The sequence below is a fragment of the Carcharhinus amblyrhynchos genome, chromosome 9 (genome assembly GCF_965287045.1).
Source record: "Carcharhinus amblyrhynchos chromosome 9, sCarAmb.v2.hapA, whole genome shotgun sequence".
NCBI lineage: Eukaryota > Metazoa > Chordata > Chondrichthyes > Carcharhiniformes > Carcharhinidae > Carcharhinus > Carcharhinus amblyrhynchos.
In genome coordinates, this window is record NC_137332.1 from 92,724,477 (window position 1) to 92,743,892 (window position 19,416).

The window sequence follows — 19,416 nt, forward strand, 5'->3', positions numbered from 1 at the left end:
CGGCGACCAAAACTGCACACAGTACTCCAGGTGCGGCCTCACCAGCGCCCTGTCCAGTTGCAGCAAGACCTCCCTGCTTTTATATTCAATCCCCCTCACTATGAAGGCCAGCATCCCATTTGCCTTCCTATTCACCTGCTGCACCTGCAGGCTGGGTTTTTGCGACTCATGCACAAGGACCCCCAGGTCCCTCTGCACCGTAGCATGCTGCAGCTTTTCGCCCTTTAAATAATAATCCCCCCTACTATTATTCCTGCCAAAGTGGATAACCTCACACTTGCTAACATTGTACTCCATCTGCCAGGTCCTCACCCACTCGCTTAGCCTATCTAGGTCCCTCTGCAGACTTTCCACACCCTCCGCACAATTTGCTTTTCCACTTATCTTTGTGTCATCAGCAAATTTCGATACCCTATGCTCAGCCCCCTCCTCCAGATCATCTATATAAATGGTAAATAGCTGAGGCCCCAGCACCGATCCCTGGGGCACTCCACTAGTTACCAACCGCTAATCCGAATAGCACCCATTGACACCTACTCGCTGCCTCCTATTAGACAGCCAATCCTCTAGCCACGCTAACACCTAACCTTCTGTAGCAAACTTTTGTGCGGCACCTTATCAAACGCCTTCTGAAAATCGAGAAACACCACATCCACTGGTTCCCCTCTGTCCACCGCACTAGTCACATCCTCATAGAATTCCAATAGATTCATCAGACATGACTTTCCCTTAATGAATCCGTGCTGCGTCTGCTCTATCAAACAATTTTTCTCAAGGTGCTTCGCTATTTCTTCTTTGATGACGGATTCAAGCATTTTTCCTACAACAGACGTTAAACTAACCGGCCTATAATTCCCTGCCTTTTGCCTGCTACCCTTTTTAAACAGCGGCATAACATTAGCCATTTTCCAATCTTCCGGCACTTCCCCGGAATCCAGCGAGGTTTGGAAAATAATCACTAAGGCATCCTCTATCACCTCTGCCATTTCCTTCAGATCCTGTGTATAGTGAGAGAATGGGGGTGAGTCTCTACAGACCTGAGTTTCCTCAGCCCATCATACCTCAGTGTGATATCTTCATCTTACACTCTTCCATTATTCATTTCATGTTCTGAGAAACATCTTAAGTAATTTTCAAATCTTCTGTTTTTTTGGTTGATACAAAGTTTGGTGTAAGCGTCTAGTGGGGATTTCTTTATGGTGGTGGCCAAACTTCTTAAAAACTTAAATTTATTTTAAAAACTCGCAAAGGCAAAGTCTCTGTTCAAAAAGACATAACTAAAATTTATTTACAAGACAAAAATCATATAACACAACTAAACATTGACCTATGGCCATGAGAGACCAGCGAATGGTTAGACAGCTCTGGTTCAGCACTGCAAGACCTCTCCAAAGATCTGAGGTGCTCAGGCAAATTACAGAACAATTATACCTTCTGTAAGTTTATCTAAAATAAACCTTCTAATTAGCTTAGATTCCATTTCATTCAGTGTTAACATGTCAGTCCAATACAAGCAGATTCCCTCAGCCAATTATAATATATTACTTGATATAATGAAACTCCATTTGTCCATTTTAAATACCAGACATCTTCCCTTTGGCTAAGCCCACTTCCTGATCGCTATGTTGTCAAAGTGTTTCATTCCAGGTGTGATTCCAGTGACCCACTAGTAAGCTTTTATTAAAACAAACTTTAGTTAACAACACAGTTAAAACATAAGAAATTAGCATAACTTTTACCAATTGAAATACTTAAACACAACAAAGTATAATTCTTAACAGCTAGCTATCACAATACTTCCAATGTAAGCATTAAACCCACAGACACAAATCCCTTTTCAGAATAAGTTAGCACAAAAACATATATGCTCACGTGGCTGCTACATTTCCAGCATTCTAACCCCTCTGGACAGATGCAGAAAAACACGTCTTTTGACTCCCGTACAGCAGCTTCCAAGGGGAAAGACTTATTTCCTGGCAGATACCAAACTTTACATCCAGAAGTGAAAGACACACTTCTTTCTAAAGATCCCAAGCAGCAATTAAGCTTGTTTCTTTCTCTCAGCCAAGACCTGCCCAGTCACATGTATTTTCCTGTTGATCAACCTAATTAAGCCTACTCTGAAAAGTTCCAGTGGAAAACACTAAAACAACAGATCTGCATTGGCCCCAGGCAAAAACAAACATTCCAGCAATTAGGATCGATTATGCTTCTGCAGCATCAACATATAGGCTGATAGCTTCAGACTACCTGTACCTGTAAGTAGAACTGAGTGTTACAAAACATTCCTGCACAAGAAGCATGACAAATACATTTCTTAAAGGCACAGTATCGTCACACCTCCCCACTTTTTAAAAAGTGAACCATCAATGTGCAAAGATGGCTTCATTATTCAAAACCTCCAGCTTCACACTATTAGTACACATATATTTTATTAAGTCTAAGCATAACAATAGTATAATCAATTTCAGTCCTTTTTCTTCACTATTGAAAATTGGGGGTGGCATGATGGCACAGTGGTTAGCATTGTTGCCTCATGGCGCTAGGTTCAATTCCAGTCTCGGGTGACTGTCTGTGTGGAGTTTGCACATTCTCCCCATGTCTCTTTGGATGCACTGGATTTCTCCCACAGTCCAAAGATGTGCAGGTTAGGTTGAGTGGCCATGATAAATTACCCCTTAATGTCAGAGGGACTAGGAGGATAAATATGTGGGGTCAGGGGCATGAGACCTGGGTGGGATTGTTGTCAGTGCAGCCTCGATGGGCTAGATGGTCTCCTTCTGCACTGTAGCTTCTATGATTTCCCCAATTTTTAAATAAAGCATCAGCCATCACATTTTCTCTTTTTTTCTCAACACACTGCTGTTGTTCAGCTGCTTACTCTTTGCCTTTTAAAAAGCCTCCTTTAATCCTTAATCCTGCTTTGACTCCAAGTCCAAGCTTAATTTCATCATTATGACAAAGTATTTCTGATAATATCCCCAGAGAGCTAGACAGTATCATGAGGGTAAAACTTTATATTAGATGTAAACTGGCTCAATCCACTTTGAATGTGATTTTGAATTTCCTTTGCTGAGTCCAAACAGTTATTTTGATTTTCAAAGTCCCAAAAAAAAAAGCGAAATATTCTTCTTCCAGAAGATTGAACTATTTCACTGAGCATCCATGTCTGTGCAAACTGCAGATTCGTTATTCCTGCAGTTCATTTTGAATGATGATATAGTTTTATCCAGTAATCTTACTTCACGTTGTTGTCCTTTACTTTTGTCTGCACTAACAAAATACTGCTGCTCCTCAATTTCCATGTGCAGATCACACTTAACTAATGATTCTACATGTCCCTTTGCACAGATGACAACCCTGTAATTTATGTTGCAGTAATTTCAACAACTCAGGAACAGGGTCCAATTCTGTTAACTTTTCTGGCATTTGTCTCCACCCCTGCTCACTTGCATCATTGTCCAGTAACTGGTTCTCCTTCTCCACCTGTATCAATTTTACACGGTTGATTGAGATCTTCAACTGCTGCATCTCAGACAGAGCAAACATCAGCTTTTCCTTCTAAACCTGTGCCAACTTGAGAGGATTAAGTCTATATGAATATTGCTCAGTGGGAAGTGTTTTATACAACTACCTCAGGCCCAATTATTTTAGTATTTCCAGGCTTATTTACATATAGCTCAATGCGATTTCAGGTGAATTTGATTTTCTTCTGCAAGGTAACTCGATAATTTGGTCCAATTTCTGTTGGCTTCCTCGTTGTCCTATTTAATTTGAGGAATGTCAAATTCAAAATCTAGATTTGGTTCTTCACTCTGAGTTGCAATAACGAACACATCCTCCTTTTTGCTTTCCTTCCCCATCAAAATACTGTTTGAGTACATTCACATGATACATTACAAATTTTCCTTCTAACTGGTGTTCTTGTCAAATAATTCACCTCACTCCATTTTCTTTCAATTTTAGAAGGCACACTGTTATAATTCAGATCAGAACTCCAAAGTGTTTTATGAAGTCCGCCTGGATTGTAGGTTTTGCCATTTGAATTTGGCTATGCTAAGCATGAGATGTTTCACTTCAGGTATGATTCACATGACCCAGTAGGGAGCTTTTCTCAGGCAAAGTTTATTTAAGAATATAGTTAACACGTATAGAAAGGAAATTAGCAATAACTTTTATCAATTACAAACAAAAAAACCATGACATTGTATAAAACTTAACAGTTAAATATCATCCCAAACAAACAAATCCCATAAACAAAATCACATGTTTAGTACAGAAAATAATCATGCTCACGTGACACTGGAACTTAGTCCTTTGGTTGAATGTGGCAGTTCTCTTGATACACACAGAGACAAACTTGTTCCCAAAACACCGGGGAGAGAGAGAAGCTCTAGGTACTAGCTGGCAAACCAACAGCAGAATCTTCACTCCAGAAAGGCCAGGGGACTTGATTCCAGATAGCCAGCAGAATTTACAAGACCAGGGAGAGACAGAGAGAGAGACACTGCTTTTCAGTCTGATGTCTAAAGACATTCTAACTCTGAACCAAAACTGAAAATGACTCCTTGGAATCTTCTGGGGAAGAGCTTTGACTTGTAAATCAATCTTGCCCTTCACAATGCAGCATATTATAAAATCCCAGACACTGCATAAAGCCCAGAGTAAAAATAAATTCCCATTTAAACCATTGAAACAGCAATAAAAGGACTACTAGCAGATGGCTCAGCAACAATGAAAAAAAAACAAAGCTACTTAACTGCAGAGAACATGATTTAAAAAGACACACATTTCTTAAAGATACACTTGCATTACACCACTAAACCTTACTTTTAAAGGTTCAGCTACCACTGGTAGTATACTGATTTCATTTCGCTTCATGTTTCATCACATGCTGTGCCACTTTTAAATGCTGCCTAGCCAATTTACCCACTCTAATCTCTCCCTAAAATTTGATACTTGGTCCAATAATGTCATCCCACAATGCTGACTGACCAATTTTCTTTGATAAATTTAAGCAGTCCTCTTACCTCAAAGAAAAATCAATTCAAATGCACTGAATTTACTTCATTAGGTGCATCCCTGATTGCAAAAGGTATAAATGGAACTCCTTTATCCCAGTCCTCTGGATGATCTTGACATAAGGCCCTCAACATGGTCTTTAAAGTTTGATGCCATCGTTCCAACTCTCCCTGCGATTCTGTATGGTACATAGTTGATTTAAATTGTTTTATTCCTAAGCTATCCATAACTTCCCTGAATAACTTTGACATAAAATTTGATCCTTGATCTGATTGTACTTCTGTGGGTAATGCACATCTAGTTAAAAAAAATGAAGTAACTCCTTTACAATCCTCTTAGCATAATATTGCACAATGGATTAGCCTCCAGAAATCTAATAGATACATCCATTATTGTTGACAAATACTGATTACCACTTTTCATCTGAGGAAGTCAATCAATTATGATCTTCATAAAAGGTTCCTCAAATGTCAGAATGCGTATTAAGGATGCTGGTTTGATTACCGCTTGAGGTTTTCCTATTACCTGATGTGTGTGACATGTCCAGTGAAATGCAAACTCATCTGTATGCAGTCCATGAAAATAAAAGCTTTTATTTTGCTTGAGTTTTCTTTACTCCTAAATGACCTCCAACTGGTACCTCATTTGCCACCCACAACACCTCCTTTCTATAACCCTCAGGCAATACAACTTGATGAATTTCTGTTCATTTTTCATCAGTCTGAAAATGTATCTACTTCCTCATTAAGTACATTTTTCATGTACTAACACTCCCGCAGTCAGATTCTTCTTGTGTGTATGTTTTCTGACACAATTGCTTTATCTGCCAACATTCCTGAACTAAAGATACTCATCTCATGCTCCAGCTCTTCTTTTCTCTCTCAACTATCTGATCAAAAATGGTTTCTGCTAATTGACCTTCAACTTGTCTTTATTCTTTGATTTCTCCTCTTGTTACAACCTGTGACTTTGTGATCTTGTCAGGAGAAATCTCAGATTATGCTTCCTGCAACACCTCAGTTGTCTGATTTTCTGTGAGCTTTTCAATCACAGTAGGCATCACTCTCGCTTGCAATTCAGCTACATCATAACCCAGGATCAACTGAATAAAGAATAGATCACTGAGGTTTAGAGGGTAAATGAAAATATCATTTCTCTATTATTCCTATCACGACTTCACCACTTTTCACTGGCCTCTCCAACCTCACCTTATGTAATGGAACACTACTCTTTTCACCCTGACTTCCGCATACTACCAGCTTTTCTGGCAATACTCCTTCTGAACCACATATCTACATAAGGCAGCACGGTGGCACAGTGGCTGGCACTGCGGCCTCACAATGCCAGGTACCCGGGTTTGATTCTTTGTGTGGAATTTGCATATTCTCCTCATGTCTGCATGGGTTTCTTCCGGGTGCTTTGGTTTCCTCCCACAGTCCGAAAGACTTGCTGGTTAGGTGCATTGGCCATGCTAAATTCTCCCTCATTGTACCTGAACAGGCGCCGGTCTGTGGCGACTAGGGGATTTTCACAGTAACTTCATTACAGTGTAAATGTAAACCTACTGATGACTAATAAATAAACTTCAACTTTACATATATCATCACCTCTCACATTAAAGATTGACTTATCTTCTTACTCTTATCTTAAAATCTTAACTTCTTTACCTAAACCTCCAGGAGCATGAGTAAAGCTTACCCACATGTAAATCTTTAGAGATCTAGTACTTTATTATCAAACAACTCCTGACCAGACTGTACATTCATCTGCACCTCTTTAGCTTCAGCTGTGGTTTCCTTTACCACTTTCACCACTGGTTTATCCTGTTTTACCATAACTGTCTTCTCAGTGCTCTTCTTAAGCCACCAACACCTTGACTTTGTGTTTCCTACTTTATTACAATGAAAACATCTGAGGCTTTTTTATTATCCACACATTTTATTATCCACACATGCTGTGGCCGAGAATTCAAAATATTTTGTGTCAGATTGATCAGCCTAATCTGACTGAAATTGACCTTATCAGGAATTTTAACTGTAAATTATGACGTGTGTATCGAACTTTCGCGATTTTTAATACTACTTCATTAATTATCACCCAAGAAGCTGGTATCAGAATTACCACGTTGCCAGATGGGGATAGTGATTGTGAGTTTCTGCTGATTGTGCCTGTCTGAGGCAGTTCATCAAATTACACTTGGGATTTTTAGGCACTCAGAAACCAAGTCAGTCAGACATGAAGACGAGAACATTGGAAGAAAGGAAATAGGAGCAGGAGGAGGCCATTCAGCCCCATGAGCCTGTTTCGCCATTCAACTAGTCCATGTCTGATCTGCTACCTCAGCACCACTTTCCCATACTATCATCATATCCTGTGATATCTTCACTATCTAGAAATCTACTGAACTCTGAACATTCTCATTGACTGACCCCCAACAGCCCTCTGAATAGAAAATTTCAAAGATTCACTTCCCTCCAATGAAAAAATTCCTCATCCTCTAAACCTTCAGCAACCTATTTCTTATTCTGAGACTATTTGTCCTGGTTCTAGGTATCCACCCCCACCTCCAAGCCAGGGAAAACATCCTCCTGCTTCTACCCTATTGAGCGCTGTGAGAAATTTGCATATTCGAATGGGATCTCTGATTGTTCTTAAGTCTAGCAAATACAAGCCCAGTCTCCTTAATACTTAAACATACTAAAATATAATTCTTAACAGCTAGCTATCTCTATTGTTCCAATTTAGCAATATCCCCCATGAACATGAATCCCTTCTTTAGAACAAGTTAGCACAGGAACCAAAAATGCTTATGTGGCCACTTGATTTCTGTCCTTTAACGCCTCTAGAGAGTAATCCACTCAGATACTTGTCTTCTAATTCTCATACAGCAACTTACAGAGAAAGCTCCAACCAAATAGTAGAATATCAGAGAAAAGGGCTTATTTATTGACAGATTATAGTCTCCACTTTAAACAGAGCAAGAGACAGAGAAAATAACCTCTCTGTAAAAATCCCAAAAAATAGACTGTGTTGAGTTCTCCCTAAAAGCCTAGCTTCACCCAGTCATATGACTTTACCTGTCAATCAACCTAATCAAGACTCTACAATATCTCAGGGAAAAACACAAAATTGCAGAACCCTGCATTTGTTCAGATAAAACAAACATAGCAATTAAGATCAATTATGCTGCTGCAGCAAAAAACACTGCTGCATATAAACAGAACGCCTCTGATAATGAAAATGAACTGCTACGATAGATCCTGCACAAAGAACATAGCAAACACATTTCTTAAAGGCATATTGTCATCATAATAGATTCTAGCTTTTCTCTCCAACTGATGTGAGGCAAACAAGTCTGTAGTTCCCAGTTTTCTCTCTCTTTCCCCTTTCTTTAATACTGGGGATACATTTACAATCTTCCAATCTGCAGGAACCATCACAAAGTCACATTCATGACTCCAGTCTACATGCTGTGGCCAGCAATGATTTCAGCAAACTACAGAACCACAGATAATAGTTGATTTCAATTGTGTCATATAAACAAGATAAATCATTTTTTAATTTTTAGTGAGTGTCATTAGGATGCTCAAATCAGCTTCAAGGATGTGGTTAAGAAGGTGAATGGTGTACTGGCCTTCATCAATCGAGGAACTGAGTTTAGCAGTCGGTAGATAATGCTGCAGCTGTATAAGACCCTGATCAGACCCCACTTGAAGTACTGTGCTCAGTTCTGGTTGCCTCATTACATGAAGGATGTGGAAGCCATAGAAAGGGTGCACAGGAGATTTACAAGGATGTTGTCTGGATTACGTGGCATGCCTTATGAGGATAGGTTGAGAGAGCTTGGTCTTTTCTCCTTGGAGAGAAGAAGGATGAGAGGTGGCCTGATGGAGGTGTATAAGATGTTGAAAAGTATTGATTGAATGGATTCTCAGAAGCTTTTTCCCAGGGCTGAAATGGCTGCCACAAGAGGACACAGGTTTAAGGCGCTGGGGAGTAGGTACAGAGGAGATGTCAAGGATACATTTTTCACTCAGAGGGTGGTGGGTGCATGGAATCAGCTGCCAGCAGCGGTGGTGGAGGTGGATTCGATAGGGTACTTTTGGATAAGTACATGGACTTAGTAAGATAGAGGGTTACAGGTAAGCCTTATAGGTAGGGACATGTTCAGCACAACTTGTGGGCCAAAGGGCCTGTTTGTGCTGCAGTTTTTCTATGTTCTAAAAAGTTTCAAAAACGATCAGCCTTCATTGTCTGACAGAATAGCCCGAGGTCACCACTCAAGACAGAATTCAACAGCTCTAGACTGACACCTAAAGGCAAATCGGAAAGATAAAGGAAATGTATTGGGGAAATGAATAAAATAATATTCTGATCATCATGACATGAAAGCACCAGCGCCATCTATGCACTGAGGTCTAATGGGCAACCCCTCTTTGTTCACAAGATAGTGTTTCTCTTCTTAAGGATGACAATGCCATCTGTTAAAACTGGAAAGTACATTCTGAACAACTCAACCATGAATCCACAGTGACAGCTGATACTCTCCAGTCTGTCCCCAGTGCTTGTGGTAGAATCTATGGGTGAGTCACCATCGATGGGAGAGCTGCAACAAACAATCAAACAGATGAAAAACAACAAAGCCTGGTATTCCAGCTGATGGCTTCAAAGCTTCTGCTCACATCAACTCCATGAACTCATCCTACAGATTTGGAAGGAAAAGGAACTCCTCCTGACTTCAGGAATATGATAATTATAACTATCTTCAAGAAGGGAGATAAATCATGCTGTGGAAACTATTGAGATTTTTCCCTCATATCCAAAGCAGGGAAAACTGACAAGCATTCTCCTGAATCACCTACTTCCTGTGGCTGAGGAAATCCTCCCAGAGATACAGTGACATCTCCTCCTAATTTCTCCTTCTTTCTCTGATGACAGCTCTGTGAAACACTTTGGGATGTCTGACTATGTTAAAATGCTTGATAAATACAAGCTGTTGTCCTCTCACATTCTCTCCAATCCTCAAGGTACTGACTGGAGAACAGACTGTGGACATTGAATGATCTTTAATGCTTTGTTTAAGTGGTCATTCAGCATGCGTAGACCCAGACAGTGAATGTTGTGAGACAATGGAGACCGTCACAGCCAAGGCACATCTTGCCCTCCCCCTAATTTCCCAGCTAGGCTCACTGATGAGGAACGGTATTCCTGGCTAATTCTCTTCTCCATAGACCAGAGATGCTGAGGCTAACTGAAGTCCCTCCATTACTACCCCAGGAATTAGTGCTTGTGCTGGTAGATCAAAAGCTGAAGCCTTTCTAACCACTAGAGCCAGTGAGTGGCTTGTACTTGATGCTGCACTGAAAGGATGCTGAGTTTATACAGGAGCTTCTACACATATTGATGTCTTATTCTGGTGATGTTTGGCAATCTAGTCAAAGGTTATATTGATCTTTTTGAAGCGATCAGACTGATGGTGGGAAAGGTTAGAGACAGACACTGCTGAGACAGACAGTATTTCGGAAGGACAGTTCCCCTGTGTGAGCACTGGAGGAGCAGTAGGTGATACAATCCTGGCTTCATTGATGTTCCAGGAAGTCCAGCAACTGTGTGAAGGGTATATTACAGAACCCAGACTGATTTGGTTTCTCCCCCAGTGTGTGTTGATGAATCAGGAGATATACTGACTGAATGAAAGCCTTGTCACACACCTCATACCCAATGAGATGCTCCCCGATTGTGTTTGCTTGTGTTCCAGGAGGCATAAATACTTCAAGAGAATTTTATTCATAAATCTCACATATAGAATTATTCCCCCACGTATCTCTGCTGATGACTGGGGATGTGATGAGTTTGAGAAGTGTATATCATGATTTCCCGCTGATGTGAATGTTCTGTAATTCATCAAGCCCGATGAACACACATCACATATGTGACATTAGTGTACCTTTGAGAAAGTTTTTTTTAAATCATAATCTCTGGAGTTCTCACAGCTTAGTTTCTCATTGCCGAGCTGTCCATCATATATCCTTTTATTATTCCTTAAGCTGCTTAAATGTGTTTATTTTTACTGCATGTTTATGACTCTGCGCTGTTAGAAGAAAAACTGGTTGGCAGGTCAAGTGACAGAAACTCTTTCATTTTCTGTTTGGAGCTTTTTAGGTTAGTTTCAGAATGGACAGCAAGCTGAAAAGTCTCTCTCTTTCTCTCTTTTCCTGTTTTGGAAATTCTGTTGATCATCTGAGAGCATGATCTTGCCTTTCTGAAGGGGGGAAATCTGCTGTTGGTGGCTTGCCTAGAGTCCCTGGTGTTTTGGGAAGCTGTTCTGACTTCAAACTGTTCCGAGTCTATCCGAAGAACTGCAGACTTCACCCAAAGGACTCAATTCCAGTATCACATGAGCATTGGTCTATTCTGTATTAAAGCTTTTTGAAGGGTCTTGTTTGTGGTTTCTGGATTGACTGGGTCCACTCCTATATTCGTTAAGGGTTATACATTATTGTGGTTGTTTTGTGTTGTTTGTAATTGATAGAAGCTATTGCTAATATTCTTAATATACATGTTAACTATATTCTTAAACTTTGTTTGATAAAAGCTCCTAGCGGGTCATTTGAATCATATCTGAACTGAAACCTATCATGCTGACCCAAGCCAAATTCAAGATGCAAAGCTTATGGTCCCAGACAGATTCTATAAAACACTTTGGAGTTTCTGACCTGAACCATAACACACATCTCACATTTGAATGCTTTCTCCATTCCAGGACATAAACCTTGTGAAGTCTTTGTCACATACCTCACACTTCAACATCTTTTCCTCAGTGTGGATGTGTGTATTTCATGAGTTTCGCTGACTGTGTGAGATTCAGTCACATACTTCACTTCACAGTGGCTGCGCCACTGTATGAATGTGTCGGTGATTTAACAGGCCCGATAGTTGTGCAAATCTCTTTTTACACACCTCACACGTAAAAGGCTTCTCCCCAGTGTGAAGGCGGTGGTGTTCCAGGAGTGTTGATGACCGTGAGAATGATTTGTTGCACACTTCGCATGTGAATGGTTTCTCCCCAGTGTGAATGCGTTGATGTACACGGAAGTGAGATAAGCGAGAAAACGATTTTTCACACACCTCACACTTGAATGGTTTCTCCCCAGTGTGAATGCGTCGGTGTTGCACAAGTGTCGATGACTGTGTGAAGGTTCGGCCACACACCTCACACTTGAAGGGTTTCTCCCCGGTGTGAATCCTCTGGTGTGTCAGGAGATCAGACGATTGGATGAAAGACAACTCACAAACCTCACACCTAAAGGGTTTCTCCCCAGTGTGGATGTTCTGATGTCTCAGGAGTTTTGTAGATGTCGCGAAAGATTTATTGCAAACATCACATTTGAATTCTTTCTTTCCTGTGTGGATTGTCTGATGGACCAGAAGGTTTGATAATTGCGCGAAGGCTTTGTTGCACATCTCACATGTGAACAGATTCTCTCTGGTGTGAATGCGTTGATGTGCACGGAGGTTTGTTAAATGTGAGAATGATTTATCGCACACCTTGCATAGAAAAGGTTTCTCCCCTGTGTGAATGCGTTGGTGTGCACGCAGGTGTGATGATTGTGAGAATGATTTTTTGCATACATGACACACAAATGGTTTCTCCCCTGTGTGAATGCGTTGATGCACACGCAAGTGAGAAGAACATGAGAAATATTTATCACACACCTCACACTTGAATGGTTTCTCCCCAGTGTGAATGCGATGATGTTGCACAAGTGTTGACAACTTTGTAAAGGTTTGGCTGCATACCTCGCACTTAAATGGCTTCTCTTCCATGTAGCTGCCTGTGTGTTAACAGTTGTACCACAAATATAAATTGTGTGTCGGGAGACCTTATGAAGCTGTGCGGACCTCGTCATACATCTCACACGAGAACAGTCTCTCACCTGTAGGAATGAGTCAGTGGTTCATGAGGCTTGAGGAATGTTTGAAGCTCTCACCACACTTGGAGCCCAAACTTTTCCAGCCTCACCCTGACCGATCACCCATAGCCAAATCTATGGAAAGGTTGGTTCTGGTGGAAGTTTTCACAATACTGGTCCGTTGCAGATCTGATGATATATTTAAGGTATCCTAACCTGACGGATTTCCAGATAATGGTTTCGTCAATCAAACCTTCTCTTTGTTGAGTAATGCTGTACAGGAACTGGATATCTTCCCACAGTAGTGCAGTTGTTGCTTGGGTGATGGTCTGGATCTATCTGTGCTGTCTATCCTCTCTGTATTCTCTGGTGTAGTACAGTGCAATTCTTCTGTAAAACAGAAAAAAGAAAAATGACTTCCTCCAACTCCCTCTCCTCCTTTCCTGTAGGGGCTGACTCCTCAGATAGAGACTGTTCCACAGTGAGTGCAAGCCTGCTATTCCCCTGTGTGAGGCAATCATAAACAAATCCTTTATTTTTCCTCATTTGACTGTCACACGCCTTGTTTCCAGCACTTGACAGTGACCAGGAGCAGATTACACAGCTACTTTCTTTCCTTCACCCAGATCCCAGGCACCATGAGGGCAATGGGAGAAACAGTCAGCTGGAGTGTAAAATGGGCTATCAATTCATTTTGGACTGAAGTCGTGCTGGTGAAGGCCAGTTGTACCCTTAAAAGCTCAGGAGAAACATTAATTTGCTGGAGATTTTGAATTTTTTCCCCTTGTTTTCCAAAATTATTTGAAGACAACACACTTGGCAGGAAGTGTGAGAAGCTAAGGAAAATGGGCTTTGACAAAGTCTGGACTCAAAACGTCAGCTCTTTTCTCTCCTGAAAGATGTTGCCAGACCTCCTGAGATTTTTCAGCATTTTTTCTTTTGATTTCAGATTCCAGCATCTGCAATAATTTGCTTTTATTCAGCTAAGGCAAATTTTGCTTCAGTGTAGCTGATTGAAGGGTTATGGTTTATCCTCAGAAATTAGATACACTGCACTCACTCAGACTGCACAGCCCAAATTCAAACACAGCACTGAGCAAAACTGACAAATCCAAGCCCAGGCTTTTGGGAAAAGCCGAGGCCTCAGGCAAAATCTTTAAAGAGGACATTAAAAGACATTTCAATAAATGTGTCCCTGCCCCGCCCAGATAATTACACCTCACCTTCTCATATTCAGTAATGACTCATCAACAAAACTCAGCCTGTAAATCAGAAGGGAAATACTTCCAATAAACACACTCAATATCCAACACACAGCTCCAATCAAACAGCTCAGCGCTCTGATTGACAGCTCTCATAGCCAATCAAGTAATGCTAGAACGTGGGGCTCCGCCTACAATGGACATGTCAATCATTTGGCGTGGCCATGCTTTGTGCTCCGTGCAGCCGCTTTTCAGGCAGCCTCTCACTACATTACCCATACTGCCTGTGTTCCCGGAGCCTGCGCAATGAGGAGCGGCAGTATGGATTCGGGGGGGGCATTTCGTGGTGCCTGATGGGAGTTGTAGTTCTGCCGCGCTCAGCCGCGACTGGCTCCCAGCGTTCGGGAGTTGGAATGTGAGGAAGCGCGAGCCCCGAGCGGCTGAACCGAACTGAAAAGCAGAGACTGACCCTTGGTAGGAACCAGAGCGATGGCGGTGGGAAGATTCACCATTGCAGGAGATTCTCTGTGTACAACTGAAGAGGAGAAAGTTACACAAGTCACAGTAGTCCCACTGACTGGACAACACCGAAGAGTTGCAGAAGGATAGTGTGATTGGCCATGTCAAAGGCTGCAGAGGGGTTCCTTCACTCTCCACAGGGCTTTGCTGACCTGAAGATTTTCAGCATTTTCTGGATCTCTGTCAGATTTCCAGCATTCACAGGATTTTTGTCCCATTGGATTCCAAAAACTGGCTGTGTGCACTTTAGGGAGTGTAGATTATGGGCTGATTTGATGGAGCTTTGAAAATAACAATAGGTTATCTTCGGGTGGACAAATTATATCAATTGGAGGGGTTAGAGAGGGCCAAAGGTCATATATACAAGTTGTGCAAGGGCAGAACTACAGATACATCGATCATTAAATTTAACAAGGCAGCTCAACAAAGATATTTTATCAAAAGTCAAACAATAACACTGGGGTCTATTTTGGAGGAATATAATTTGAAAATAGAGAAATGATGTTGAACTTGTTTAGAACATACTTGAAGAGCCCCGTACAGTTCAAATCAACATATTGAAAAAGGGCAGAAAGGAACTGGAGAAGGTGCAAAAGACATTGATAAGAATGTGTAAGAGGAATTTTGTGAAATGTGTTCCCCTTGGGGTGCCCTGTATTTGTTGAATCTCACTCAACCAATGCATAGACTGTGAAGGATAGCATATATTTAAAGAACGAAAAGGAATTTATTTGCTAATGCATGCATCAGGAGAGAGACTCAGTCATTGAGGGTTGACTGTGCTCTCTGACCAAATATTGCCCAGTAAAATTATATTATCCTGAATATTTCCATATCCCACGTAGTCTTGTCAATCAGATTAGAGGGTCCAATCAATCAAATTCAACATTATTACCTTAGCCAATAACATTCCACCTGTCAGCAGCAATAGGAGCTTATTAGATTATTGTCCATGTAGGTTCCTTCTCCTTTACCAAGGAAACCTAACCTGCATCATTATCAGTAACCAAGGTCATCACAAATACCTGTGATTTTTAATTGGTGAAAGGAATCACTGTTTCGCTGGAACCTGATCCTCCTTTATCAGCTTGAGAGACTGCTCCAGCCTCGCTACCTATGAACGAATCCACTCCCTTACACACCGGGCCTGTGATTAAACTTGCCTTTCACATATCCAAAAAACAGATAACAAAAGCTGTCTTTCTGTGCTCTATTGTATTAACAGAAGTTGGTCAGTCTACCACTGTGTTTCCCATCATGCTGCATTCAGAACAAAGTTAGCCAAGGCGCACAATACAGGGTTGAAAATACAGTTTAAGCTTTTAATACTTGGTTAATTTGTGAGTATACAGTTTATACCTTTGCAATTTATAATACCTCTGTATATACTGTTCCAGGCATATTGCAAATTTTTACTATATATATGAGACACTTTATAATTATCTTAACCTAGTCTACTTATTAAGATAAAACTAAAATGAAGGACCTGATATTAGAACTCTACACTACCCCTCAACAGCATGATGTTGAGATTGTAACAATCAGGAAAGACTGAACCGGCTAGCATTCTTTTTCCCTACAAAAGAGAGCGTTGGGGGGGACATCATAGAAATCTTTAAAATGAAGAATTTCAAAAAGAAAAATTTGGGGATAAATGAAAAAGATGCCTCCACTTGTTTGGGGGGGTCCAAAATTAAGGGCTGGAAATATAAACAGTTATATTTAATAATGAATCCAAGGAATAGAAGGATCTGCTGCTGACAGGGTGAGATAAAATAGGTAGGGAGAAAGCTCATGTGCAGCATAAGCACTGGTTGATGGGCTGTTTGGTCTGTTTCTTTGCATTTAAAACTAGAAATAAAACAAGTGTTGGAAATTCTCAACCGACCCGCCTCCCTTTCCCTCTACTTTACTAGTAGATGACCCTCGCATCTCCTTTTATTTCCTCAGGAGTTGGTCACTTTGGAATCAATCTCTGAGGCAGTCACTCCTCAAGCAAGAGGAAGTTCCAAGCAGTTTCCATCCTGAACAGTGATTCACTCCCCAATCTTAGTCCCTGAGATGCAGCAAAACTTCTGATTTCACAGAACCACTCCCCAGTTTACAGTTTTAGTTCCTGTGACACAGCATTACTCCATAATGCCAACAGCTACTCCCTAAGTAACAGGTTCACTCTCCAAGCACTGGTTCATGCTCCTCTCCAATGTCCTTCCCTGCTGCTCCTCGATGTCACAGGATATGGGCTTCACTGGTTAAGCCAGCATCTATTGCACATCCCTAATTGCCCGAGAAGGTGGTGGTGAACTACATTCTCAAATCATTGCAATCCATGTGGTGCAGGTGTGCCCATAGTGCTGTTAGGCAGAGAGTTCAATGATTTTGACCCAATAACAGTGATGGAATGACAAGACCTTTCCAAGTCAAGGCAGTGAGCGACGTTGTGGAGAACGTGTAGGTGGTGATGATATTCCCATGTATCTGCTGCCCTTGTCTAAGTGGTAGATATCATGGGCTTCAACAATCTGTTGAAGGAGCCTTGATGAGTTAGTTGATCAGTGCATCTTGAGATTCACTGGGCACCTGCTGTCACTGTGCTTCAATGCTGAATCAAGCAGATGCTCAATATGGTGGATGAGATGCCAATCAAGAGACTGCTTTTTCTTTGATGATGTCAAGCTTCTTGTTGGAGTTGTGCTCATCCATGCAAGGGAAGAGTATTCCATCACACTCTTGACTTGTACCTTGCAGATGGTGAACAGGCTATTAGAGTCAGAAGTTGAGTTACTTGCTGCAGGATTCCTAGGATTTGACCTGCTCTGGAAGTTGCAGTATATATGTGGCTCGTTCAGTCTGTGGTCAATGGAATCTCCCAGGATGTTGATAATGGGGGATTTAGGTATGATAATGCCGTTGAATGTCAGGGTTCAATGTTTAGATTCTCTCCTCTTATAGGAGATGGTCATTGCCTGGCAATTGTGTAGCAATTGTGTAGTTGCTTGTCACTTCAGGTCTTGCTGTATATTGACACAGACTGCCTCAGTAAGTGAGGAGTTGCAAATGGTGCTGAACATTGTGCAGTAATCAGCAAACATCCCACTTCCGAAGCTATAACGGAAGGAAGGTCATTGAAGATGGTTGGACCTAGGATATTACCTTGAGGAAATCCTGAAGCGATGCCCTGGTATTAAAGTGATTGACCTCCAACCACCACAACCATCTTTGTGTGAGATATGACTCCAACCAGCAAAAAATCTTTCCTCCTGGTTCCCATTGACTCTGGTTTTGCAAGGATCCCTTGTTGTCACAGTTGGTTAAATGTTGCCTTAGGTGAAGAGCAGTCACTCTCACTTCAACTTTGGAGTTCAGCTGTCTTGTGCATGTTTAAACCAAGGCTGTCATGAGATCAGGAGCTCAGTGACCCTGGCAGAACACAAACTGAGCGTCCGTGAGTAGGTTATTGCTAAATAAGTTCCATTCAAAAGCACTGTTGATGATAGTCATCAGCAGTCGCTGATAATCGAGAATAGACTGATGAGAATTCTTGTGTACAGGACAAAGCAGGTTTTTGACATTGCTGGCTAGATGCCTGTGTTGTAATGTAAAGGCTGGAGGTATAGCAATTTCTGGAACACAGGTCTTCAGTATTATTGCTGGAATATTGTCAGGGCCCATGGCATTTGTATTGCACAGTGCTTTCAGCTGTTTCTTAATGTCACATGGAGTGGTTAGAATTGACTGAAGACTGGTATGCATGATGCTGGGAACCTACATAGCAGACTAAGATGGGTTATCCACTCCACTCTTCTGGCTGAAGGTTGTTGTATACGTTTCAATCTTATCTTTTGCTCTGATGTGATGGGCTCCTTCATCATTGAGGATGGAGATATTTTGCAGAGCATCCTCCAGTTAGTTGTTTAGTTGCCAAGTACCATTTATGACTAAATGTGGTAGGACTGTAGAGATTAGATCTGATTAGCTGGTTGCAAAAAAAAACTGCATATTCCCCCCCATTATCATCATTTTGGTAGTAAACATTGACCAGAAACTGAACTGGACTAACCATATAAATACTGTGGCTAAAAGAGTCAAAAGCTGGGAATCCTGCAGTGAGTAATTCACTTCCTGATTCCTCAAAGCCTGTCCATTATCTACCAGGCACAAGTCAGGAATGTGATGGAATGTTCTCCACTTGCCAAGGTAAATCCAGTGCAAACAACACTCTAGAAATCTAACACCATTCAGGACAAAGCAGCCTGCTTGATTGACCACCACCTCCCCCCCCCCCCCCCCACCCCGCCACCAACGCACCACCACCACCCACTCCCCGTCGCCACTCCCCTCATCCACAAACATTCACTCGCTTCATCACTGGCGCAATGTGCACAATGTACAAATGCCCTGCAGCAAATCACCAAGGCTCTTTTGAGACCATCTTCAAAAATGCAATGTTTACCAGCTAGAAGACCAGGTAGCAGAAGCATGGGAAACCAGCACCACTCACACGCCATCTTGACGATCACCATGACTTCACGTGGGTGTAAATCCTAAAACCTATCCTTGAGAGCAAGATAGGTTTGTCTCCACTACATGAAGCACAGCAGTTTGAAAAAGCAATTCACCACCACCACCTTCTCAGGATATTTAGGGATGTTGTTTTACCCAGTGACACACACATCCTGTGAAGATATAAATGACAAATTAAGGAGTCACTCCCTTCAACAAAGGGGGAGAGAGAGATGGTGGAAATCATATTTCCTTTT

The 19,416-nt window shown here is 41.5% G+C and overlaps 1 protein-coding gene across 1 annotated transcript in view; it reads right to left on the reverse strand.

Moving 5' to 3' along the window:
• Positions 1–4,076: 4,076 nt before the first annotated feature.
• The window catches only part of LOC145348047 (uncharacterized), a 133,130-nt gene continuing 117,790 nt past the window's right edge, over positions 4,077–19,416 (reverse strand). Inside the window, exon 2 of the mRNA XM_080196170.1 lies at positions 4,077–13,325. Coding sequence (XP_080052296.1) covers positions 11,905–12,849 — 945 coding nt within the window. The 5' untranslated portion in view covers positions 12,850–13,325 and the 3' untranslated portion in view covers positions 4,077–11,904. The remainder of the gene's footprint in view (positions 13,326–19,416) is intronic.